The sequence below is a fragment of the Chiloscyllium punctatum genome, chromosome 45 (assembly GCF_047496795.1).
Source record: "Chiloscyllium punctatum isolate Juve2018m chromosome 45, sChiPun1.3, whole genome shotgun sequence".
Lineage (NCBI taxonomy): Eukaryota > Metazoa > Chordata > Chondrichthyes > Orectolobiformes > Hemiscylliidae > Chiloscyllium > Chiloscyllium punctatum.
The window spans coordinates 60974164-61001515 of NC_092783.1; the positions used below are offsets into that span (position 1 = coordinate 60974164).

A 27352-nucleotide genomic window follows, 5' to 3' on the forward strand; every position below is an offset into this window, starting at 1 on the left:
AGTGAGGGCAGGAATAGGAGGATAGAGCAGATTAATGCATGGCTGAGGAGCTAGTGTATGGGAGAGGGATTCACATTTTTGGATCACTGGAATCTCTTTTGGGGTAGAAGTGACCTGTACAAGAAGGACAGGTTACACCTAAATTGGAAGGGGACTAATATACTGGCAGGGAAATTTGCTAGAACTGCTTGGGAGGATTTAAACTAGTAAGGTGTGTGAGAGTCAAACACAGTCAGGGCAGGCAGGAACAAGGTAGAACTAATAAATTAAGCTACATTTATTTCAATGCAAGGGGCCTAACAGGGAAGGCAGATGAACTCAGGGCATGGTTAGGAACATGGGACTGGGATATCAAAGCGATTACAGAAATATGGGCAGGACTGGCAGCTTAATGTTCCAGGATACAAATGCTACAGGAAGGATAGAAAGGAAGGCAAGAGAGGAGGGGTGTGGCGTTTTTGATCAGGGATAGCATTAGAGCTGTGCTGAGGGAGGATATTCCCGGAAATACATCAAGGGAAATTATTTGGGTGGAACTGAGAAATAAGAAAGAGATGATCACCTTATTGGGATTGTATTATAGACCCCCGAATAGTCAGAGGGAAATTGAGAAACAAACTTATAGGGAGATGTCAGCTATCTGTAAGAATAATAGGGTAGTTATGGTAGGGGATTTTAACTTTCCAAACATCGACTGGGACTGCCATAGTGTTAAAGGTTTAGATGGAGAGGAATTTGTTAAGTGTGTACAAGACAATTTTCTGATTCAGTATGTGGATGTACCTACTGGAATAGGTCAAATTTTGCACCTTCTCTTGGGAAATAAGGCAGGGCAGGTGACTGAGGTGTCAGTGGGGGAGCACTTTGGGGCCAGCGACCATAATTCTATTCGTTTTAAAATAGTGATGGAAAAGGATAGACCCAATCTAAAAGTTGAAGTTCTAAATTGGAGAAAGGTCAATTTTGACGTATTAGGCAAGAACTTTTGAAAGCTGATTGGAGGCAGATGTTCACAGGTAAAGGGATGGCTAGAAAATGGGAAGCCTTCAGAAATGAGATAACAAGAATCCAGAGAAAGTATATTCCTGTCAGGGTGAAAGGGAAGGCTGGTAGGTATAGGGAACGCTGGATGACTAAAGAAATTGAGGGTTTGGTTAAGAAAAAGAAGGAAGCATATGTCAGGTACAGACTGGATAGATTGAGTGAATCCTTAGAAGAGTATAAAGGAAGGAGGAGTATACTTAAGAGGGAAATCAGGAGGCCAAAAAAAAAGGGGACATGAGATAGCTTCGGCAAATAGAATTAAGGAGAATCCAAAGAGTTTTTACAAATACATTGAAGACAAAAGGGAAACTAGGGAGAGGATAGGGCCCCTCAAAGATCAGCAAGGCAGCCTTTGTGTGGAGCCACAGAAATGGGGAAGATGCAAAATATTCATTTAGTATCAGTATTTACTGTGGAAAAGGATATGGAAGATATAGACTGTAGGGAAATAGATGTTGACATCTTGCAAAATGTCCAGGTTACAGAGGAGGAAGTGCTGGATGTCTTGAAATGGTTAAAGGTGGATAAATCCCCAGGACCTGATCAGGTGTACCCCAGAACTCGGTGGGAAGCTAGAGAAGTGATTGCTGGGCCTCTTGCTGAGATATTTGTATCATTGATAGTCACAGGTGAGGTGCCGGAAGACTGGAGGTTGGCAAATGTGGAGTCACTGTTTAAGAAGGGCGATAAAGACAAGCCAAGGAACTATAGACCAGTGAGCCTGACCTCGGTGGTGGGCAGGTTGTTGGAGGGAATCAAGGGACAGGATGTACGTGTACTTGGAAAGGCAAGGACTGATTAGGGATAGTCAACATGGCTTTGTGCGTGGGAAATCATGTCTCACAAACTTGAATGAGTTTTTTGAGGAAGTAACAAAGAAGATTGATGAGGACAGAACAGTAGATGTGATCTATATGGACTTCAGTAAGGCGTTCGACAAGGTTCCCCATGGGAGACTGATTAGCAAGGTTAGATCTTATGGAATACAGGGAGAACTAGCCATTTGGATACAGAATTGGCTCAAAGGTAGAAGACAGAGGGTGGTGGTGGAGGATTGCTTTTCAGACTGGAGGCCTATGACCAGTGGAGTGCCACAAGGATCGGTGCTGGGCCCTCTACTTTTTGTCATTTACATAAATGATTTGGATGCGAGCATAAGAGGTATAGTTAGTAAGTTTGCAGATGACACCAAAATCGGAGGTGTAGTGGACAACGAAGAGGGTTACCTCAGATTACAACAGGATCTGGACCAGATGGGCCAATGGGCTGAGAAGTGGCAGATGGAGTTTAATTCAGATAAATGAGGGGTGCTGCATTTTGGGAAAGCAAATCTTAGCAGGACTTATACACTTAATGGTCAGGTCCTAGGGAGTGTTACTGAACAAAGAGACCTTGGAGTACAGGTTCGTAGCTCCTTGAAAGTGGAGTCGCAGGTAGATAGGATAGTGAAGGCGGCGTTTGGTATGCTTTTCTTTATTGGTCAGAGTATTGAGTACAGGAATTGGGAGGTCATGTTGCAGCTGTACAGGACATTGGTTAGACCACTGTCGGAATATTGCGTGCAATTCTGGTCTCCTTCCTATTGGCAAGATGTTGTGAAACTTGAAAGGGTTCACAAAAGATTTACAAGGATGTTGCCAGGGTTGGAGGATTTGAGCTATAGGGAGAGGCTGAACAGGCTGGGGCTGTTTTCCCTGGAGTGTCGGAAGCTGAGGGGTGACCTTATAGAGGTTTACAAAATTATGAGGGGCATGGATAGGGTAAGTCGGCAAAGCCTCTTCCCTAGGGTGGGGGAGTCCAGAACTAGAGGGCATAGGTTTAGGGTGAGAGGGGAAAGATATAAAAAAAAGAGACCTACGGGGCAACTTTTACATGCAGAGGGTGGTACGTGTATGGAATGAGCTGCCAGAGGATGTGGTGGAAGCTGGTACAATTGCAACATTTAAGAGGCATTTGGATAGGTATATGAATAGGAAGCGTTTGGAGGGATATGGGCCAGGTGCTGGCAGGTGGGACTAGATCATGTTGGGATATCTGGTCGGCATGGACAGGTTGGACTGAAGGGTCTGTTTCCTTGCTGTACATCCCGATGACTATGTCAAGCAAAGGGCACCACCAATGAAATCAAGCTAATAAAAGATTATTGCTAAAACTCAACACAAAGGGTCCTGTATAAAAAGGTAAGAAAAACACATCCTAAAGTGACTAACAGCCAAATAAGTTATTTTAAAATGCAATCAATGATGTGATGTCGGAAAGGTAGCAGCCAGTGTGTAGACAAAAAGGTCATACAAACAGCAATGTGATAATGACCACATAATCTGTTAATTTAAAAAGGTGGTTGAGTAATCAAGATCATCCAGGCATTTGGGAAGAGTTTCCCTTCTTTTCTTCGAAGTGCACTATGGGATCTTTGATCTCCACTCAAGAGTGCAGCAGTCAAACAGTTTAATATTTTGAGAGAAAGAAACTGGAAGACACCACTCAAAACTGTAAACCTGCCCTTCCTAAATCAGCTGTGATTCCACCACTTGCAGTTTTAATTCTTATCCAACAATTAAATTAAATTCCTTTGATAAATGTGGTGACTCCCTGCAAAACAATTCGCAAAAGGTTCGTTATTAAAAGGCTGACCCAAGGAGCCAAGAGTTGCATACTTTCCCCTTAATCTTTTGAGCAGAAGATACATCAATATTCACATTAGTTACGTGACTTACTGTGCTGTGCTTCCTGTTGTGGACTGTGGTGCTGAAGCTGCTGACTCCTCCTATAGCACAACTCGCCTGCTTTCAGTGCCTGTTTAAATAACTTCTCAGCTTCGAGAATTGTGGTGGTCTCTTCCTCGGCTAAGAGGACGTATGCCGTTGCACACCTTAAAGATTACAAAGAAAACAAGATGCTGCTATGCACCAAATCAGTTGGCAAGCTGCACAGAGAATGAGGTTAGTAAACTGTACTTTTAAAAATATTCTTACGTCCAACTCTTTAGGCATTGTAACATTCTGACCTATGCTGGACTTGAGTGAGAAAGAAGTGACTGTCGACATCATGATGCCTCCTTGTGTTCTTCTGTAGAACATCAGTGGAGGGATTTAAGGTGCCATCCAAAGGGACATGCCTATTAGTATAACCTCCACCAATTTGCTCAGCTCTCTAAGTCCCAACACTCCTCTCATTTGGGACCATAGATATTTTCCTTAACAAAATAACCTCAAAATCATATAACATGAGATAAGGCTATTCAGCACATCGCACCTTCGCTGGCCATTTGAAAGATCTGCCTGAATTGTTCCTCTCCCCATTCTTTCCCACAGCCTTACAAATGTTTTCTCTTGAATTTCCTTTTCAAGGTTATGACTGATTCTGCTCCCCTGTTAAATATCAGACCTTTAAAAATATTACACTACCACAAAAGAACAGCAAACAATTCATTTCTGCATACAGTTTAAGTAAACAAAATACTCTTACAATTTATAATTTCTTGCTGGGATATGCTAAAGCTGAGCACATCAAAGCAATACTTAACTATAAGCTTCAGTGAAAACAAACACATACTGGCATCCCCAAGTTGGTGATGAGCAACTTTCATGACCTATGTGGTGACGGTACTCTATGTTGGTCAGAGACAATTGCAGGATCTGGACTCAATTGACTATGAAGGATGAGGAAATAAATTCCCAAGTTCAGACTGTTGTGATCTGGCGAAGTCACAGTGGTTAACACTGCTGCCTCACAGCGCCAGAGACCTGGGTTCAATTCCCGCCTCAGGCGACTGACTGTGTGGAGTTTGCACATTCTCCCAGTGTCTGCGTGGGTTTCCTCCGGGTGCTCCGGTTTCCTCCCACAGTCCAAAGATGTGCAGGCCGGGTGAATTGGATATGCCAAATTGCACGTAGTGTTAGGTAAGGGGTAAATGTTGGGGTATGGGTGGGTTGCGCTTCGGCGGGTCGGTGAGGACTTGTTGGGCTGAAGGGCCTGTTTCCACACTGTAATGTAATCTAATCTAGGAGGGTGTCTCCTGTCCTTGCCCTTCTAACTGCCAGTTTTGGGAAATACTCACAAAGAAACCTTGGTTATATGCAATGATGCATCTTGTGACAGACAAAATGTGTGTTAAAATCTGTTCAGGAGTTTGCCTCGAAGTTGCACATATAATCACAGATAAGATAATTCATGAAATCTGTAAAACTTTCCTCTAATCCAGATCAGGTAGCAATCCTATGTCCCTAAATACAGGGAGCACTTTCTGATTTTTAAGTCAGAAGTAAATATCAATACAGCACACAAATTTTTTCCAGCTGAATACGGCAGGTTGTTAGGAATAGCAACTTAAATACCAATCCAACTACTATTCAAACAGTCATGCACAATAAACCACATATTCATTGCACTCTGAAAAAGCCAAGCCTTGGACAATGAACTAACATTTTTCCACCAGTCCCAACCTGCAGAAATTGCAGTACAATTACCCTGCTTTCTGCACCTGTTTGTCAATTTAAGCCAAATACTTAATACACCTGGACAAATGGTTGTAATGAGATACCACATTAAAGTTTTGATCATAAGTGACAGTAAGATGGGTTCGGGCACAAACAGGCTCTACTGCATTTATACAGTGCCTTTCATATGTCAAGCTGCTTTCTACAAGATCCTGAAGTCACCAACCCATCAGAGATTGCCAGAGTAAATACAATTTGGGGTAGATACAGTAAAGCTTTCTTGAAAGCATCTCCAGCAAACACACTCAAGACAGGTACAGCACATGGTCAGTTATATGGTGTGAAGCTCTCTCTGCACTGCCCTGGTCAAACACAGAGCAAAGGACAGAGTAAAGTTCCCTTCACACTATTGTCCTTTCTATTGCAGATAAACATGAGAAATAACTGAAAGCAAATCAAGTAGTTTTAATAACAGGAGGGATGAGCTCAGCTGTCCTTGCACAGACCTAGCATGGAAATGATGGGCAAATGTCCTCCTCCTCTACAAATATTTTATGATCCTTTAAATTCAACTATTGAATTCAATAGGTCACAACTCGGAAGTTTCAAAAGCCTCTCAAATTGAAGTTTCATCTCTTAACCTTCTTTTATTTGTGCTAAGTATTTCTTTTCCTCTCCTGAAGTTAGATTCTTTAAATTATACCCTATAGATACTGCAAATCCTCTCTGCTGCTTTGTCAAAATGCCATCCTCCATACATCAGCAGGTGCTACCATTGGTATAACAGAGGGACATGGAGCCAAGGTCCAGCAACTAGTACTGGATTGTGATCCAGAATAGTAAGGTTGACAGATACTGTCTGCACCAACTCATCCCACATATGAAGACAGAAGATCTACTTTAACAGCCCAAATGAGATTGTCGATGCAGATTTAAGATGAAAGCCTGCAGTCAAAAATCAACAGGTGCATTTAAATTGCTTCACCATAAATGGAAAGGCAGGCTTGGGCAGATGCACTTGATAAATAGTACCAAGGCATACAGCACAGGGAGATGCTACTTGGCCACTGTGCCTGTGGTATCACCCTGAAAGGACTACCCAATGAATCGCACAACCCTGTTAATCGTCCCCTTTCAAACAGGCATCCTTCGAATCATGTTAAAGATTCCAACTTGGCAAAAATGTTATTTGAGAAGCAGAATGCCCAGTAAAGCCAGTAATAAAATAATTGTAATCAAGAAAAATCAACATTTTAACACATCAAAATAATAACGTATCCTGGACTATTTTTGTTAGCCTGTTCAATACTTTGACATTAAAACATGCTAGAAATACACAAAACAGGAGATCTAGCACTAGGAAGTTTCAAAAGGCACAAAATGGTCAAGCAATGAGTGTGTCAGAAACCTTCAGGCTGATGTAGAAGACAGTGGAGCAAGCACGGGTTTGTTACACAGAATCTCAAATCAGCAGAACAGAACATACTCATTGTTTAATTCTAAAGCTTGGTATGCTGCCTTCATTCTTGCTTGAGCATGCCTCTCCCGCCAGGCTTTCTGCATCACTGTTAAGAGAACAAAAAAAAAGTGACAGCAGGTGTTTATATCTGACATACCCCAGCATAGCAGCAGAAATGCTAGTCAGAGAAAAAGGAGTCATGATATTCAAATCCACATTTAGCTAAAAAGCCATTAAACTTGTCCAGCTATAAAAAATGGCAGATGAGTTATAATAGCACATCTGCTGTCAACAGACAGAGCGTAATGTGAATATTAAACACAGCAATAAAAACAATACTGCTGTGCCAAAGCCTTCTGCATTCCAATATCACAGTGCTGGGTCATGGGTCAAGGGTCAAACCTACAATTCTACATGTGGTGCTGTGAAAAGCTCAACCAAAACGTCACTGAATAAGTGAGAGCCTCAAACTTCCTCTGACAAAAGGTACGGCAGGGTTGCAAACAGATTTAAAGAGTGCTAGCTATTGTATCATCCCTACTGGCTCTTCTCGCTCCTAATACAGTCTAGTGCAGTAAAACGCCTTGCAAACCAGGAAGTTTCTCAACTCCAAACTCCTGCTCCGAATCTGTAAAACTCCACCACAGGAGTAGCACGCATACTTCAAGCTGCCTTCCAAGTCCCATGGATGCTAGAGAGAACAAAATCTGGTCAGCTTGTGGCTCCTGATTTGGATTTTCTTATCACAGAATCCCTACAGTGCGTAAGTAGGTTATTTCGCCAAACTTCCTCTTGGCCAGCACATTCCTGATGAAGGTCTCATGCCCGAAACATAGATTCTCCTGTCCTATGTGCTGCCTGGCCTGCTATGCCTTTCCAGCACCACTTTTTTTGACTCTGATCTCCAGCATCTGCAGTCTTCATTTTCTCCTATTTGGCTAATCGAGTCCACACTGACCTTCCAAAGAGCATCCCACCCAAACCCCCTCCTGCCTTATCCTTGTAACCCCATATTTACCTAGCTAATCCTTGGACTGGGGGAGGAAACCGACTCAGACATGGGGAGAATGTGCAAACTCCACACAGACAGTCATCTGAGGGTGGAATTGAAGCTGGGTTCCTGGTGCTGAGGTAGCAATGGTAACCACTGAGCCAGTGTGCTACCTTATAGCGGCTATACATGGATGCACACAGTCTTCACCTGAAACAGCATCTTGTATAATTTCCTTAGGATGTGCAAACATAATTGAACTATTTTAATTGCCACTTGCGGATTTATTTTTTATTTTCGTTTGTATTCTCATATTTCAGAGCTGTGCATCATCAAACCACATCAACATTCTCCTGCTGATTCCTTGACAGACAGGTATAGTTATATTGTGACATATTTACAAACAGTTTCCATTTCAAGTGTAGGCATAGGAATTTCTAACAGAATAGCAGGCTGTGCATGCAGATGCAAGATTGTTAATATACTGTAGATGTAATGAACATTAAATTCAATTTTGCTTTCACTCTTCAAAGGCTCAGGTGATCCCAGCTTTGCAAGTCTCCCAAAATACGACACTTTGCTGTATCTGGCCTCTTGTACAATCCCCAGTTCCCTTACCTCCTGTCAACCGTATCTTTCACCATAACGATGCTAAGGTCCAGAATTCCTTTACAACTCCTCCTCTGTCTTCTTTAGTACAATGTGTAAAACCACTTCTTTGACTAAGTAATTGGTTACCTGTCCCAACGTCTCCCTTTTTGGCTTGATAGCAATTTCTCTGACATACCTTTGAGACATTTAATTATATTAAACTTTGCTATACAAATGCAAGGTTGTGTTGTTATTTTTCTCCAACACCTATAATTCAGATCGATGAAAACGTGAATCTTGCATGCAACTCCAGCAATTGAGGATCTCTCCATCTTTGGGATCAGAAATGGATGTACCATTCAAAATATAATGGGAGTAAAGCAGCATGGAGTTTGATTGGTACCACCTCAAACAAAATTTCAGGATTCAATGAGTTCAATATTCAACTAGCAATGTTGCTTGCCTATTTAATATTGCATTTGTAAGACATGTTTAGTATTGAGGCCACTAGGATTGTCAGGTCTCATGCTATTCATTCTTGGCTACTTCAAAAGCAGAGTCATGGAGTGAACAGGGGCCTATACTTCTTTCCTATGAGCAGCATGTCATATTTGTCTACATTGTTTAGCTGACACTTTTTACCCCACTTTCATATTTTGTCCAACTCATTCAATCCAGCCCTTTCCACCAAGACTCACATTCAACCTTAGCAGTAGAACTGCTGGAAAGTGGTAGGAAACAGTATCAAGCTGTGGCTGATTTTCAACTCTTGAACTAGGTTGCTAAGGTCCTGAGCAGTACATAAAAGGTAATGCAACAAACTGCAAGAATTAAGCAACTTCTGTGAATTTGTATTGTACAAGGCAAAAAGATAATTTGTCTGGTTGCCAGTTCATATAATGGGTCTAATCCACTATTTGATTAAGTACAGTCTCCAATTCATATTGGAAAAAGCCTCAGTGAATACAACACTATGAGACAGACAAGCTGAAGTGTGTTATGCAGAGGACAGTGTATAAAAGTTAATGATATAAATGTCAAACAAAACAGTCAAAGAAAGGGTGTAAATTTCACTCCACCTCAAAGTAGATGAATTAAACTACAAATGAGAAAAAGAGCAATGTAAAGCCCAGAGCTTTCCCTCAGGGTGAACAGTGATCTAGCTTGACACTGTATCTCCAAAGTTGTGATAACTGACACCATACTCCTGGTTAGAAGTGTGTTGAGAAATGATACTTATGTAATAAAGAAATGGACTAAATACCTTTCAAATTTCGTCTGACAGTTTTACTTTTTCTCCAGTAAAACATATAAATATGTTCAAATCATAAAGCTTCAAATGAACTGTGTATAATTGCAATGGGGATATTAACACAAGAATGCAATAACAAGTTAATCCAACAGGAACGAAGCCTGGTAATTACATACCTGAAAGCCTTGGTAACCTCTGCATTGTAATACTCCAACAGCACTTTCATACTGTAGCTATCGGAGATCAGCAGTCTGACTTGCAACCAAATTTTCATGCGAAAGGTAAGCCTGCACAGGTGTGCAGAGCTAGTCTCGCATTTGTTAAGCTTTTAAAGTTCTCAGACGCAAATATTTTAATCATTACCTCTCAGATGACACATCCCATTCAATTTTTTTTAAAAAATTACATCTGCATCAACAAACCACAAAGGAAGTGTTTCGCAACTGTAATATAATTTCATCACAATTCCCAACAGATTTCTCTAGGATTCCAAGTTTGAACTTACCAGCATCTGCAGGTCTGACATGATCTGTGTCACATGTGAAAAATGTTTGATGATCCTGTGCTGACAGATTCATGTCATAATATGTAAGGGGCTCTCTCCCTGTGACCCATGTGTACCTTCAAAAAGTAACAAAATGCACAGTTACACAAACAACAAACCTATTAAATCTGACACGGATTGAGCTGCAGTAAAGATATCTGTGCCATTAATGTATTTGGTTGAAACCCAATTACACCAGACTTCTTTTCTTAAGAAACAATAAAAATACACAGGCATATACTTCTGTCCTGCTTTCTTTGAGTAACTCCTAAGCTTTATCAAACTATTTGTTACAGAAAATCTGAATAACTCTTTTCAGTGAATAACAGCACTACATAATATTTAACATTCAGTATGCTTGATCCTTGTTTTTTCAAGAAAACCATTGAAATTGTATTAGTGCAATGTTTGCATCAATGAAACAAATGTTTTGTTTTGTCATTAATTAATTTTTTACTTATTGAGTTAAAACAGCATTTCTGAGCAAAAGATTCATGCATTTTGAATAACCCACAAAAGCATTTAGTGTTTGCAATATCAAGTACAGGTGCAAACTTAAGCTCCCTCTCTCTACACTGACTCAAACACTCCAAGTGCTGGTACAGTTGGGGTTAATTACACTGTAAAAGTTTCCATACACTGTTCCCATCCAACAATGCCAGGACAGTACAGCACAGGGTTAAACAGTGTAAAGCTGCCTCTACATTGTCCCCATCAATTGGTCACAGGTCAGATTAAACCTTTCATATTTCAGAGTTAACAGAATCACTGAACAGTTTTAAAATTCATGGTTTGATTGCATCTGTTCCACAGTGGGTTGCTGGTCGATTCATGGTCAAAGCTCTTACAAGTGCAACGCGAGGAATTGTTAGGAATAGGGGAAGGCTCACCTTCCTGTTTACAATCAAGAAACAGGAGTAGGCTATCAGCCTTCGATCTGCTAATTAATCAGGCCATGACTGATCGGATTGTAACCTCAAATGGACATTCCTACTTTCCCATGGTAACCTTTCACTCTGTTGCTTAACAAAAGTCCATCTACCTTAAAATTCTTCAAAGGATGTGCTTCTACTTCCTTTTCAGGATTAGTTCCAAAGACATGGCCCTCAGAGAAACAATTTCAACTCATGTCTGTTTTAAATGTGTGACTCCTTATTTACAAACAGCAACCCTTAGTTGCGGATTCTCTGAAAAAGAAAACATCTTCGCCCCATGCAACCTGTCAAGATACCTCAGGATCTTGTAAGGTGCAATTAATCTGCCTTACTCATCTCGGCTCTGTGGGATACAAACCTAGGCTGTGTAACTTTTGTCATAAGACAACATGCCCATTCCATATGAATCTTGCAAACCTTCTCTGAGCTGTTGCCAATACATTTACTTCCTTAAAGAAAATGACCAATAGTATTCCGGATGTTACGCTGTTACAGGAAGGTGGATATGAGCAATGTCAGATCCCATGATCCTACTGAATGGTGGAGCTGGCTCGAGGGGCCGAATGGCTTACCCGCTCCTATTCCCTCTGATTTGATCACTGAAGCATATTTTCGTATTAAATTTCTCTTGCAAATAAATTATAACATTTTAATAGTTTTTCTAATTACTTGTTCCAGCATAATAGACTTTTGTGACTAATGCACAGGGAGACCTGGATCCCTCTGCACCAAAGAGCCCTGCAACCTCTCACCTTCTATATAATATGCTTTTAATTTGTCATGCCAAAGTGGACGGTTTCGTTTTTTCATACGAAGCTTCTCAAGCAAAATTTAGTGGCCTCTAGCACAGCATATTTTCTGGTGAACGGTCAATTAATTGAGTCAGAGGGTAGTTACTTGGCCCCTGCTGCTTCCCAAACTCCTTTCCATTGGTCTGTAGCAGGAAAGTTCTTTGACTGCATCTGAAATTCAGGCCCTTAGGTTAACAATTAATGCCCACTTAAAGGCCTCACCCTGCTCCCAACCGCAATTTGGGTAAAGCCCGAGTAGCAGGTTGGGCATTTGCCATGCAACAAATCTGGAAAGCAAATCTTGTTGGGGTTGCTCACAGGCTTCTACAGGAAGGCCATCATTCAAAGGCACTCAATAACTGATTCCCCAGGTTGGGTATGGAAAAAGGGTTGCTGAGAATCACACCCTTCCTCTACAATCTGCATCTCACTAACCTTTTCCCAAACCCACATCATTGATTGGAGGCTTGGATCCCTCAGCAATATCTTGAATTTTGAGTGGTTGCAAGAGTCACTGCTGCCCTAATGCCACTGGCTACCAGCTTCAGCAGCGAGGGTGAGGACTCCTGATTCCGGGTTCCTTCATTCCAGGGAAAACATGCTGCTGCACAGTTCAACCCATGACAACGGGTTCTACTGGAAAATGCATGATCCTTTGAATCTAGGAATTGGGAGGTTATGCGGTTATGCTACAACTGTACAGGATATTGATTAAGCCACTTTTAGAATACTACATTCAACGCTAGTCACCCTTCTATAGGAAAGATGTGAAAAGGTGCAGAAAAGATTTACAAGGATGTTGCCAGGGTTGGAGGGTTTAAGCTATAGGGAGAGGCTGAATAGGCTGGTGCTATTTTCCCTGGAGCATCAGTGGCTGAGAGGTGACCTTATAGAGGTTTATAAAATCATGAGCGGTATGGATGGGATGGATAGCCAAGATCTTTCTCCCCAGGGGAGAGCAGTCCAAAACGAGAGGGCATAGTTTTAAGGTGAGAGGGGAAAGACTTAAAAGGACCAAAGGGGCAACGATTTCACACAGAGGGTGGTGAGTGTATGGAATAAACTGCCAAAGGAAGGGGAGGAGGCTGGTATGATTACAACATCTAAAAGGCATCTGGATTGGTACATGAATAGGAAGGATTGAGAGAGATATGGGCCAAATGCTGGAAGTGGGACTACCTTAATTCAGGACATCTGGTTAGCATGGACGAGTTGGGCCAAAAAGGGTCTGTTTCTGTGCTGTACAACTATCTGGCAAGAATCCCATTACTGACATTAAATTGTGCAGTTATGCTCTTTCAATATTTGCAATAGGCTGGATACCGTGAGCCACCACGTCCACATTAACTTGCATTGTTAAATAAACAAAACAACAACCTTCCTTTTTGTACACAATCCAAACTTGGAACTGAACTCCAATTAACTCTTTGGGAATGTTTTAACAGCTTGAAGTTATGGTGATTTAAACCTCTTTTTCTCATCATGCTTCCCCGACTCAACACCTGTGCAGGCTTAATTTACTTGGACATAATTACCAGAACACATACCTGCTGTACTCTGCTCCCCTGAAGAGATTCAGTGGGTTTCGCCACACCTTACATTCTGCCAATACAAATTTTGAGATGATGCATGATAAAAGAATCAAATGTTGAGCTAGAAATTAGTCCAAGGTGCTTATAATTGTAATTCTTAAAAATATTCTCCAGCCGTGATTGGCCAGAGCAGCAGATGAACTTTCCATCACTAAAATTTGAGTTGAAATCCAGCTCCTATCAGATGAAAACCTAATTTCTCTGATGACTGCAAGGGCCCAATGTGACTAGAATTTGGTCAAATGTAGTCCAATGTCTAAATGGACTGAAGTGCCTTAGTCATAAAAACAATTTCTATAGCACCTTTAATGTCACTAAATATTCACAAAAGCACAATGACAAAAACAGACAAAATGCATAAACGAGGTTTTAGAATGCTAATGATCACTGTATCTTGGTCAGATTGGTATTCATCAAGTGTCAAAGTAAGCACAGTACAGGTGTACATTCAATGGACAAACAATTCAACCTCAGTTCTATTAATTTGTTAGAAAACTTTAAAGGTTCCTTATTCTAGCAACTATTAGAAAAAATGCAGTGAGCATCTTAAAAAGGACAACAGCCACAAAACTGAGCTTCTCATCTCATCTCCATGAGAAGAGGTCAATTTCTCAAGGCTTCGTCATTTCTTTCAAACAGGAAGAGGAGGTAAAAGTGATGGTACTGATTGAGAGCTGCCTGATTGCCACTCTGCACTCAGAGAAGATTAACAAATGAGGACAGAAAATGTACTTAAGGCCATAAGTGAGGGCAGGCAGATTGATTCAACAGCTTAAAAGCTACAGCTTGGCCATTCAATCGATTTTTCAAACTCCAAGCAGTTTATTTTATGCCAGTAGATCCATAATCAATCATATCTTTCAGAAGCTTTGACACTTTGCTTGCTGAGTGTCCTTGTTCAATAAGTCTCATCCGAGTACTTAAACTAATGCTTGCTAAGGTTGTTCTCTGGATTGATGCCAAAAACCAACAAGTAATGTGACATCAACAATTGTTTTAGGAACAGAATGTCTCCCCCAGTACTCTTGTTCAAGAGCTGCAATATACACTGCACAAACAGCTAAGTGCATGTTAGCTCCCCTATTCACATCTTATTCATGGTTAAAAGCAGTTTATAATGACAGAAACCTCATATCTTTTTCAATGGTAAAATTCACACCAGAGTACATTATCCGATTCTGTGACCGGAATCCCAGTATACAGATATAATTTCACACAATTCGTGCATTATTTGTTTTGAAAGGGGCAGAAACAAAGATAAAAGCAAAAGTAAAAGTTCATCTAACAGTGTATCAGTCCTTTGATGGACAGAGTTAACAAATAGTTGTGAATAACAGAGAAACTGGCCATTCAGCCTATCAAGACTGTAGTAATAGGATGCTCCATAAACTCTATTTACATACCCTTCTCTTAATTGCCCTTAAATATTAATTACCATCTCTCTAAAAGCAAGCTTTGAAAATAATTTTCTGTTTCAATAGTCAATGCTAAATTAAAATAAACCAGGACTTTTCCAATTTCCCACACGTCCTTAGGGATTAAAAAAAACTGCAGATGCTGGAATCCAAAGTAGACAAACGGGAGGTTGGAAGAACACAGCAAGCCAGGCAGCATCAGGAGGTGGAGAAGTTGACTTGGTGCCTGATTTGCCTTGTTCTTCCAGTCTCTTGTTTGTCTAACCACACCTCCTTGTCCTTCCAGGTAGAGGAACAGGGCAGGGAATCAGGGCCAAGGCAGAGTGGGAGCCAGGTGTAACCACCTCACGAAAGGGACTAAACCATGGAATAATTCAATGTGAAGTCCACTGGAGCAAAACATCTGAAATGAACTGGACAGATAGATCTGGTAATAAAAGGCATTTTGGGTATAACGGCATATTTAATTTCAATAACAGAATAGATGAAGTAACATTACTTCACCTTCAGTTATCTCTAATCCAGGTATATGGTTACATACTATTCAAAGTTTGCTATTTCTAAATTTAACTAAAAGTAGTTGCCATCAAAAATGTTCTCTTTAAGTGCAGAATTCAAAACAAACTGCGAGAGAAATTCAGGTTTGACTGTGTTTGTGGAGACATTTAGCCTTTTTTGAGTGAGATGTGACTGTTCTTCAGAACTCCATTTATTTCACACACACATGCAAAGGCATCAGTGGTAGCTTTATCAAATCCAGATTCAGAAAGATAAGGGTTCAAGCCAGTCCACAGACTTGAGTACTTAATCCAGACTGAAAATTGTATGGAGTCTGGGTTAAGCAGCAAATCGGTTTCTCTCTTCACAGGTGTTGCAGACCTGCTGAGTTTCTCCAGCATTCTATTTTTGTTTCAGATTTCCAGCATCTGCAGTATGTTGTTTTTAATTATGAGAATGAGAATCCACCTGAATATGGTTTATAACTTTGGTACACAAAATTTGGGAAGATATCACTAACTCACATTTGCAAATTGGAAGTCATAATAGATAGAGCATGCTAGATCAACATGATCAAGAATATCAACAGAAGGGATTACCTGACACATTTTGCCTGTTCGATTCAGCTTCTCCATTGCTGGCAGTAAAATTAACCGAAGGCAGATTATTATCCACCGCGCCAAGCAGTGGCCGCAAGTGGCTCACGGAGACTTGCTCAATGAATGATGTGCCGTACTTTCGAAAATACCACCACTCAAATATCTGAAACAGGAAAGCAGATATACAGGGTCCGAAAAATATTACTGGAAATGATTATCCTTCCTCCATACGACAACAAAACAGACTCATTCTGCACAGTAAATGCAAATTTATCAGTTCTGGCTCTGTCACCTCAGATGCAGAACAGAATTCAAACGATACTCCAGAGCACTTAACCCAGATTGCAACTGTATGGAACAGTGGTGAAATCTCATCTGGCATACTGTATTCAATTTTGGTCTCCTTATTCAAGGAAGGATGCACATGCCACAAAGAAATCAATGACAGTTCATCAAGCTGGATCTAGAGATGGTGGAATTGCCCTTTGTTCTCAAAGGTCTAGGTGATCTCACGGAAGCGTACAGAATTCTTACAGGGCTCCACTGGATGGATGGTGGATATTTCCCCAGCTGGAGTGGGTCTAGAACCAGGGAACTATGAAGTAGGTCATTTCAGATGGAGATAAACAGGGATTTCTTTACTCAACAGGATGAAATCTCTACCTCTAGGAGGGAATTTGGATATTCACAACAGAGATTGACAGAGTCCTAGAAAAAGGTATCAGAGGATTTGGGAATAATGCAGGAAAATAGCACGGCGGTAGAAGATTAGGCATCATCTGGTTAAATGGTGGAGTAGTTTGAGGGCTTTTTTAAAAATTAATTCAAGGGATATTGGTTTCAGTGGTTGAACCAGCATTTACTGTCCATCTCTATTTGCCCTTGAAAAGGTAGCAGTGAGCTACCTCCTTAAACCACTGCAATCTGTTAGTTGTAGGTAGACCCACAATGCTGTTAGAGACTGGGCTCCAGGATTTTGACCCAGCAACACTAAAAGGAATGGTATTTCTTTCCAACTCAGGATGGTGAGTGGCTTTGAGAGGAACTTGCAAATGATGGTATTCCCATGTATCTGCTGCACTTGTCCTTTTAGACATAAGGGATCACAGGTTTGGAAGGTACTGTCGTAGGAACCTTGGTGTATTTCAGCAATGCATGTCTATGGGAGATGCTGTTGCCATTGAGTTGTGGCATAAGGAGTGGTTGTTTGTGGGTGTAGGGCCATTCAAGTCGGCTTTGTCCTAGATGGTGTCAATCTTCTTGACTGCAGTTGCAACTGCATCCATCCAGACCAATGAATATTCCATTCCATTCTGACTTGAGTTTTGTAGGTGGTAGACAAGCTTTGAAGATACTGGAGGTGAGTTTCTCACAGCAAGATTTCCTAGCCTCTGACATGCTCTTGTTGCCACAGTATTTCGATGGTTAGTCCAGTTCAGTTTCTGATCGATGATAAGCCCCAGGACATTGATCTTGGGAGAATTCAACAGAAGCAATGGCACTGAATGTCAAAAGATAATGGTTCAATTCTCTCTTGTTGGAGACGGTCATTACGTAGCAGTTGTACGGAACTAATGTCACTTGCTAATTGTCAGCTCAAGCCTTGGCATTGTTCAGGTCTTGCTGCGTTTGGACATGAACTTTTCAGTACCTCAAGAGTCACAAATGGTGCTGAACATAGTGTAAACAGGAAGCATACTCATTGCTGATCTTATAATGGAGAGGTGGTCACTAAATGAAACACTTTAAAATGCCAGAGTCGAGGACACTATCTTGAAGAACTCCTGCAGACACATCCTGGAGCTGAAATTACTGATCTTCAACAATCACAACCATCTTGCGTGTAAAGTAATGACACTGACCAGCAGGGAGGCTTCCTCTCTTGAATGTCTCTGGTCTTGCTAAGTTTCCTTGATGCCAGATTCTGTTAAATGTAACCTTGATGTCAAGGGCATTCACTTGCACCTCACCTCTGGTATTTAGCTCTTTAGTACACATTTGAACCAAGGCTGTAACGAGCCCTATGAAGAGTTGAGTGGTCCTGACAGAAGACCAGGGGAATGTCAGTGAGCAGACTGCTGCTAAGCAAGTTCTATTAAACGATGAAGGGCTTATGCCTGAAACATCGCTCGCCTGCTCCTCAGATACTGCCTGACCTGTGCTTTCCCAGCAACACACTCTTCACTCTGATCTCCAGCATCTGCAATCCTCGCTTTCTCCTGCTATTAAATAGCAGTCTTGATGATCCCTTCAATCACTTTACTGAAGATAAAGAGTCATCCAAATGGGATGGTAATTGACTGGGTTGAATTTGTTCTGCATTTTGTGTGCAGGACATACCTGGGCAGTTTTACACGGTATTAGATGATACCAGTGTTATAGCTGTGCTAGAACAGCCTGACTGGGGCTTTACTCCTTCTCCTATTTCCTACATTCATCTGACACTCCCAGTGTAGCACTGAGGGGCTGGACTTTTTTTAGGTGCGGTCTTTTAATCAGATGTTAAAACTGAAGCCAATACTTGCCCTCTCAAAGCACAAAGATCAGTCTTAAACAGCACCTGGTATGAGGGCATTCTCGCTAACAATTATCCCTTCACCAACAGCCCTGTTACAAACTGTTATTAAGAGGTAGATGTGCTTAGATTGGTCACAACATTTCCTACAACAATGACTAAACTTTAATAATTTCTTACTGATTGCATAGAGCTTTGGAGATGTTTTGAGGTTAGGTCACTCTGGAAATACAAATTTCTGTTGCTTTTTTAAAAAAAAGATGAAATCCAGTTTGCATCCTCATTTGGTCACAGAATTAAGCATTATATTTCCATTACTTTTATCAATGTCAGAAAACAGTAAGCAGTGGTTTGTATTTAACCTCCTTGCATCAATTTACGAGTGAACAAAACCTTCTTTTTGCCGCTGCTGCCTTTTTCATTCACCGGACTCCACCACTTCAACAACCCACAGCACTGCTGAAAAGTGGGCTCACAAGCCACCAACCACATACTTCAAACTCATTCACATTAATTTGTAAATCCATGGAATTAGGCACACAGTGTAGCTTTAGAGAGGGACAGGGCATCACAGCTGTGACCAGCGCTGTTACACCCCACATTCCTCACGCTTGGCATTGATTCACCGGCTGAACTTTCAGCTTCTTGTGACTTTTGCAGTGAATCTGTACATCATCATCACTGAAATAAAATGCATCTGGCATGGTTTAAAAAGAGTGAATTTTTTAAAATAGCTGTGGAAGATTATATAAATTATGAGGTAATATGCTCCAGCTAATGCGCATGGGAACAATTAGCCTATGATTGCTTTCAGAAGAATTTAAGTAGATAATTTGAAAACATGACTCCAATGAATCTGTTTGAGCAGTCAGCGTGCTACATGGTGGGGAAGGGAGCAGCCAGTGCTTCTGAAGAGTTGTGTTCTCTGCCTCAATCTACAGGCAACAGGCGCCACTTCCTGGCTGGTTTGAAATTTGCAATGATTACCAGGCCTGAGGAGAAGAATTGTGTTTAAACTTCTCTGACAATGTATTTGGAGTACCTAACATCTCTAACTAGATAGGTTACTTCATCTGCCTGAATCTAACCCCTCACTGACAGCAGACAGAACTTTCCAATTAGTTTCAACCTGAAATGAAAGAATGGCTGTGGTGGCTTGCACCTCATTGAAGTGAGACCAATTGAGTCGTGGTAATATCTGGACTGGTAATCCAGAAGCCCAAGCTAATGCTCCAGGGACATGATTCAAAGCACACTACACCAGATGGTGAAATTTGAATTCAACAAAAACCTGGAATAAAAAGCTGGCCAAATGACGACCATGTTTCGCTGACTCTGTCAATTGGCATTGAAAACCTATCTGACTTACCAACGTCCTTTCAGGAAGGAAATCTGTCACCCTTACCCTATAACTACCAATATTTAAGTTTTGGATGACCAAGAGACTAATCACATTTACAGATATCTTTAATTAATGCTCAGTGGTTAGCACTGCTGCCTCTCAGCACTAGGGTACCAGTTTCGATTCCAGCCTCGGGCGACAGTCTGTGTGGAGTTTGCACGTTCTCCCCATGTCTGCGTGGGTTTCCTCCGGGTGCTCCAGTTTCCTCCCACAGTCTAAAGATGTGCGCGTCAGGTGAATTGGCCGTGCTAAATCGCCCATAGTGTTCGGTGCATTAGTCAAAGGGAAATGGGACTGGGTGGGTTACTCTTCGGAGGGTCAGTGTGGACTTGTTGGGCTGAAGGGTCTGTTTCCACACTGTAGGGAATCTAATCTAATCTAATCATCAATCTGTTGATGCATGTTATGATACACCTCTGGAGCAGATGGGACTTGAAACCTGGCCTCCCGGTAGAGAGGTAGTGTCCTTATGACACCACAATAGTAAGACTAATAATTATGAACTTAGTAATCATTAAAAATCTATTCAACAATAAGCAATCTTGCAAGGGTTTTCATAGCAATATGAAGAGCATAAACAGCTCGTCAGTTTAATAATTTCTAAACAATTACATTTGTATCACTGACATGGAAATCAGAGATTGATGTTGAACTGTGCACATGTCAATCCCTCAAGTTGCACTCCAATTTAGAGGAATAATGACAGCAGGCCTTGATGTTTTCACTGATACGATTTCTGCAAAATCTGGTCCTTCAAGTCATGGATCAGCCACAGCTCCTGCCAAAATTTTTTTACCAGAGCTAGAAACATCCATGAATTTTTGCACACCCTAGTTTTAATGTGGGAGGTGTGTGAGTGCGCATTGTAACGGGTGGGGGGGGAAGCTGCCTTCATTTGTCCAGCCCCTATACTCCATAGAATTTCCGCCCAAAATCTCTTGTGCCTCTCTATTCTTTGTCCTCTTCTGGTGCTCTTGAAATCCAAGCTCTTGGTTTACATTTTTATCCTCACATGACTTGGAGCCAAAGTCTGTTTGATAATGTTCCTGCAAAGCACCAGGTTCTATATAAATGACACTGTCAATGTTTTCTTGGCAGTAAACAACATACAGAATGTAAAGCTCAATACAACACTCGGATATTGCACGTGGTGAGTAATCAGGGACAGTGGGTTTGAGACGATATTGGGAAAGGAGGGGAGTTTTTGGCAGGTTCCAAAAATCATAGAACCCCAACAGTGTGGAAACAGGCCCGTCGGCCCAACAAATCCACACTGACCTTTGCTGTTAATGCAGTGAAATAGTCCCCACCAAGGGTATTAAATACCTCATTTAGATGGATATAAAACAAACTTCATACATACCATAGCCACACTCTGAATTCAAAAATGAAATTTAAACTACATTCTTCCCTGAATACACAAAATAAAAATAATGAATTGTTCCTCCACTTTAGAACTCAAGCTTCCAAATATTATAAATGTTCATAGTTGTACAGACAAGTCTGTTAGGGTGGGAGTTCATTACTTTGACCCAGTGACACTGCAGGAACAGCAATTTGTACCAAGTCAGGACGGTGATTAGCTCGGAGGGGAATTTACAGATGATAGTGTTCCCATTCACCTACTGTCCTTGTCCTACTAGTTAGTAGAAGTTGTGGGTTTGGAAAATGCCATACTGACTTAGACCCATAAGACCATGTCTGACAGAAATTTACCAATCTCAGTTTTGGAAAAACCAAAGTGACACCTTTCATTCACAATCTATTGGAGGATAGTGTAGTAAGCTTCAGTGAGAAATGCTTCCTACTTTTATTTTACTTCTCCCATCTCAATTTTGTCACTAGATGAAATATAATCTGCCCATCAACTCCAACCCAAAACTACACCTCAATCAAATTTAATCTAGGAGATAAGCTAATGAGTTAGCAGAATTAGAAATAAAATAAATCATGTATGATTACCGTTTTCAGCAAAATGGGAAACACATTTGAAAAGAACAAGTTTTTTTGGAGAAATTGCTAAGGGAATCACTCCTTGCTGGAGACTACAGCCAACAGGGAATAGTGTAAAGTAACCAGGTGCAGAATTCTAGAATTCAATGAAAAAAACATTTTTCCAAATACAGAGGAATAATACTTACTAATATGAGTCCTGATATGAGAGAAGACGTTCCTGTTAATGCCACATAGAACTTTGGAGTCAATGTGTTCAGAAACGCAGTTACTAAAGGAAGAGAAAATATTCACATGTAACCAAGGAAACAGACAGCCACACAAGCGCACACATAAAAAAAAATCAAAGGAAATAGACTTGCAGCTTTTTTGGGTCACTGTTGTAAAACTAAACTGGATGAAATAAAAATCACTTTCATATCAGCTAACAATTACATTTTTTTTCATCATTCTCTGAATGTCAGTTAGAACTCTCATTTCAGAGTCAGATAATTGTGCATTCATAGTCCATTCCAGAAATCTGAGCCCATGACAGAGGCTGGCAGTGTTACATGGAGGCAGTGCAGTACTGTCTGAAGAGATGTCTCAGATGAAATATTATTAAGCCAGGTTGATGCTGAAGGATCCCGTGGCACTGTTCACAAATCAATAGGGCAATTTCTCGGTCTCGGACATTTGACCCACAAGCATGGAAGAAGCGAATCAACTGAATTTTTATTATAAAGCTGTTGGCGGAACCTTGCTATCGGTAGCTATACTTTGTGAGAAAGCAGTGACTACACTCCAGAAATAAAGCATTGTTTCTGAAGCACTTTGGGATGTGCAGAAGATGTCAAAAGGCATAAATTGTTTCTGAACTAACTTAAAGTATCTTTAAAAAAATGCAACTGCAATCCTCAATAACATTAGAATATCAGAAGGTGGCAGTAGAGATCCTTCAATAGGCTTTTTAGTGTCCTTATAAATTTTAAAACTCAGTCAGCAATCCAGGATACTTTGCAAACATATATGATCAACTGACTGACATTGAACCACGGAATATGGATTTAGTGTACATATAACTAATTGGGGGTAATCTCAGTAAACACTTCAAAAGTAAGGTATTAATCTCAAACCTCAATCCAAGCAGATTAAGGATCAGAAATGTGCTGAATACAATGCACAGTGAAAGGAATGACAGACTGATTCCTGCAGTATCTTTCACAACCTCCGATGTCCCAACTGCTTCACAGCTAGGCAAGTACTTCTGAAGTGGAGTCACTATTATAATAAAGCTAAAACTGCCATAATTCATAGCATAAAGCTGCTCTCTCATTAGCGAGACTCAACTGGTAGTGATTTAACCTGAAGATCACCATATCTCAGGCAAAGGAAGTAGTTAAGGAGGAGAGTCCTTCATGGTAACCTCAGCTGGTGCAGGAATTGACACCACAATGTTGGCATTACTCTGCCAGCTGTCTAGCCAACTGAGCTTAACCACCCCCATCCGACCAAGTGTGAATATAGCATCTATTTGCACCTCAGCAAGCTCTCGCAAAGAAGCACTGAGATATTGACCAAGACGATTTGTTTTTGCTGGTTAGTTGCCAGGTAAATACAGGGCAGGAGAATAGAGAGAAACCCCACTCCCCGCACCTTTTTTGAAAGAGAGTGCCATGGGATCTTGCACATCCAAATGGTGTCTAATATTAGCGACCACATTCCTAACAGTGTGGAACACACTCAGTACTACTGGATGACATTACTCTAGATTTCTTGCTCAAGTCTCTCAAGGAGGACTTCAACCCATAATCTATCTGACTGCAAAAGGTTAGTGTTACCCACTGAATTACAGTAATACACTGGAGTAGCTTAAGTTTGCTAGATTCTGCTAAGTATGTTGAAGTCAGAAGTCATACAACACCAGGTTACAGTCCAAAAAGTTTAGCTGAAATCACAAGGTTTTGGAGTGCTCTTCCCCCATCAAATGAAATGACTTCATCTGGTGGAAGAGGAGTGCTCTGAAACCTTAGGATTTCAAATAAACTTGCTGGACTATAATCGATAAAAAATGGAGCAGGAAAAGGCACAGCTGTTCAGGCAGCATCGGAGGAGCAGGAAAGTCGATGTTTCAGATCGGGACCATTCAGTCAACTTTCCTGTTCCCCTGATGCTGCCTGACCCGCTGTACCTTTCCAGATTCACTTCTAATCAACTTCGACGTCCAGCATCTGCAGTCCTTACTATCTCCAAATCTGTTGGTCTATAACCTGTTGTGATGAAACTTCTGATTTTTTTCCACCCCAGTCCAACAAAAGCACCTCCACATCAGGAAGTCTGCTGATAGTTCTTATGGTCCTAAGAAGTCACGGATTCTGTCATTGCACAAGATACTGTAGAGGAAGCAGCCTGGAGCAGCAAGCTGGATTTATTTAATCTCTATCTATCAAGACCAGAAACATTTGTGTTTTCCTACAACATGAGTACAGTGAGGTATTAGTTGAATGATTTGCAATTTTGAAAGTAAATACATTTAAAAAGACATAAATTTAAATCAAGACAAGGCTTAAACTTTCTCATTCAAAATCTGCAACCTAACCTACCTATAATTTTCACTAAATGCACTTGTACCCAAATGTATCCTTTTCTGTATTATAATCGGTGGGTACCTGCAGCCACCAGCGCTGAACTCTTAATGCTAGCCAGGAACAAGCTAGTACCCCAATGTTATACATGTACAGAATTTTCTCCACTAGTGTATGAGTGACATATCTGTCCCCAGTTGCCTTAAAATTCACACTACACCTCAGCTCCAAGAATGGAGAATCTTGAGAGAACTGGTCAGAGAACAGAAGTTTTATGTGTGCGCAGATTAAAATACTGTTTTCAGAGTGGAACTATAAACAAAGAATGCAGAACAAGAACTACCCTAATAACTCAGTCTTCTCGCATGCCCTTTCTCCAAACACATTTCTCTAATGTTGTGCAAATCACTCCCTTCAGGGTGTTGGCTGAGTGTCAAACAGTCTGGAGTATTTTCAGAATGTCAACACTCTAATAAGTGAGTCTATTCCCTTCAGGCTGCGTATTATGGAAATGCTGATGAAAACCTGGGTAACAAAGTGGCCATTTATTTGCGCACTTATCATAAAGGTTTAATTTATGCCAAAGTGGAAGCAAGGAGAAGGCTGGTGTTCCTCTCCATCTGGAATGGACACACTGGTAGTTGGAACTGAACAGAAGAAATCAGAACAAACAGAGAAGGCTGAAGAAACTGAGCAGGTCTGGCAGCATCTGTGGGGACAGAAACTCTGTTGACGTTTGGAGTCAAAACGCCTACAGGAACAGCCATTTATTGCCTCAAATCTGGTCCATATTCAACAAGACCATGGCTGAACCTGGTGATAGTATAACAGCTGAAAATGTGTTGCTGGAAAAGCGCAGCAGGTCAGGCAGCATCCAAGGAGGAGAATCGACGTTTCGGGCATGAGCCCTTCTTCAGGAACCGAAACGTCATGCCCGAAACATCGATTCTCCTGCTCCTTGGATGCTGCTTGACCTGCTGCACTTTTCCAGCAACACATTTTCAGCTCTGATCTCCAGCATCTGCAGTCCTCACTTTCTCCTATAGTATAACAGGTTTAATTGGAAGCTTTTGGAGCGCAGCTCCTTCATCAGGTGGTTGTGGGTACTGTTGGACTATAACCTGGCGTTGTGTGATTTTTTAAACTTTGTACACCCTAGTCCAACACTGGCATCTCCAAATCATGGCTGAACTTCTATCTCAATATCACTTTGAAACTTGACTCTCCAGGAATGCAAACATCTAGCGATGTCAGCCCTGAATATGCCCAATGACGAGGCATCTATAGCCCTTTGGAGGTAAAATATTCCAATTCAGACGGTTTCAATTCAGTCAGCTGAGCACTATTCTGTGAGAGAGCAGGTAGCACTGCAGCCTCACAGCACCAGGAATCCAGGTTCAATTCCAGCCTTGGGTGACAATCTGTGTGGAATGTGCACATTCCCCCACTGTCTGCGTGGGTTTCTTCTGGGTACTCTGGTTTTCTCCCCCAATCCAACATTTGCAGGTCAGGTGATTTGGTCATGCTAAATTGCCCATAGTGTTCAGGAATGTGTAGGTTAGGGTGCATTAGTCAGGGGTAAATATAGAGTAATACACTAGGGGAATGGGTCTGGATGGGTTACTCTTCGAGGTCAGTGTGGACTTCTTCGGTCAAATGGCCTGTTTCCACATTGTAGCTTTCTAGGATTCTACGAAGACCCAAAGCAAAATTACTTCTTATCAAAGAACGAGGAACGAAATGAAAGGGTGTCCAATGCCAACAGCCAGTACAGGTTCTTTTCTCCTGTGAGACCACAGCCAACGTCTCCTGTATACTTACTGCTCAAATAGATCCTGAGTGAAATATAAACTGTTCATTCACTAAAAAGCGGTGTGAAACAGCTGTGGTTTAAGAACAGAGATTTACAATCAATAACTCAAAAAGAACATACTAAGAACCCAACAGTTTGGAACAGGAGTAAGCCATACAATCCTTTAACTTGTTCTGTCATTCAAAAAGATTGTGAAAGATCTTCAATACCAGGTCAATTTTACTGCCTATTCACACATGACTTAATTCCGTGGTACCCAAAAAACTCTCAGCTGACATTACATTCAATACAGATAGTATTTACAGCTCTCGGAGTAAAGAAATAGAATCACTCTAGCTTGGTGAAAACATTCTCATCTTAGTACCAAATAGTTCCAGTTTTTACCTTGAGATTATTGCTTAATGCTAGACCTCCCAGCACTGGAAACCATCAAGCCTGTGTAGCTCTGTAAAAAAGGTGATTCACTTCAGTGAGATCACTTTGCATGCTTCTCAACTCCCAAGAATGTACAAGCTCTCTCTCTCATTATAGAACAAACCTTGCATCCCAGATATCAATCCAGTTTTAACTTGGTTGCATTTCCTCGACACAAAGTGCAAACTTTTTTTTAAGTTGAGCGGACTAACTGTATGCAGTAAATAAGGTGCAAACACAGCAAGCCTTACTTGTAAACATGTTGTAGTGGTAGCATTAGCCACAGATGCAGCCAATATTAAAAAAACCTCTAAACTTCCACAACTCTCACAAGTGATTGCATATTTTCTTTTTATGGAACAATAAAATGAGAATGAAAGCTAAACATGTATACAGAATACCAGGAAAGCTTCGTAAATTGGAAATAAAAGTGTGGCACATTATTGAGCTGTGTAAAACGCGGCGTTTTGGAAGCACTAAGACTGAGGAATCAAGATTTAACAGCACAAACGAACTTTTCAAGTTAAGGAAATATTGCCTG

General features: G+C 41.0%; 1 protein-coding gene across 3 annotated transcripts in view; it reads right to left on the bottom strand.

Moving 5' to 3' along the window:
- The window catches only part of LOC140467484 (suppressor of tumorigenicity 7 protein homolog), a 163583-nt gene that overhangs the window by 71309 nt on the left and 64922 nt on the right, over positions 1-27352 (bottom strand). For all 3 annotated transcript variants that reach the window (XM_072563896.1, XM_072563895.1, XM_072563897.1), the window contains exons 2-7: positions 22209-22291; positions 16151-16313; positions 13594-13648; positions 10282-10397; positions 6970-7048; positions 3762-3916 (exon numbers count right to left, since the gene is read on the bottom strand). In XM_072563896.1, coding sequence (XP_072419997.1) covers positions 3762-3916; positions 6970-7048; positions 10282-10397; positions 13594-13648; positions 16151-16313; positions 22209-22291 — 651 coding nt within the window. The remainder of the gene's footprint in view (positions 1-3761; positions 3917-6969; positions 7049-10281; positions 10398-13593; positions 13649-16150; positions 16314-22208; positions 22292-27352) is intronic.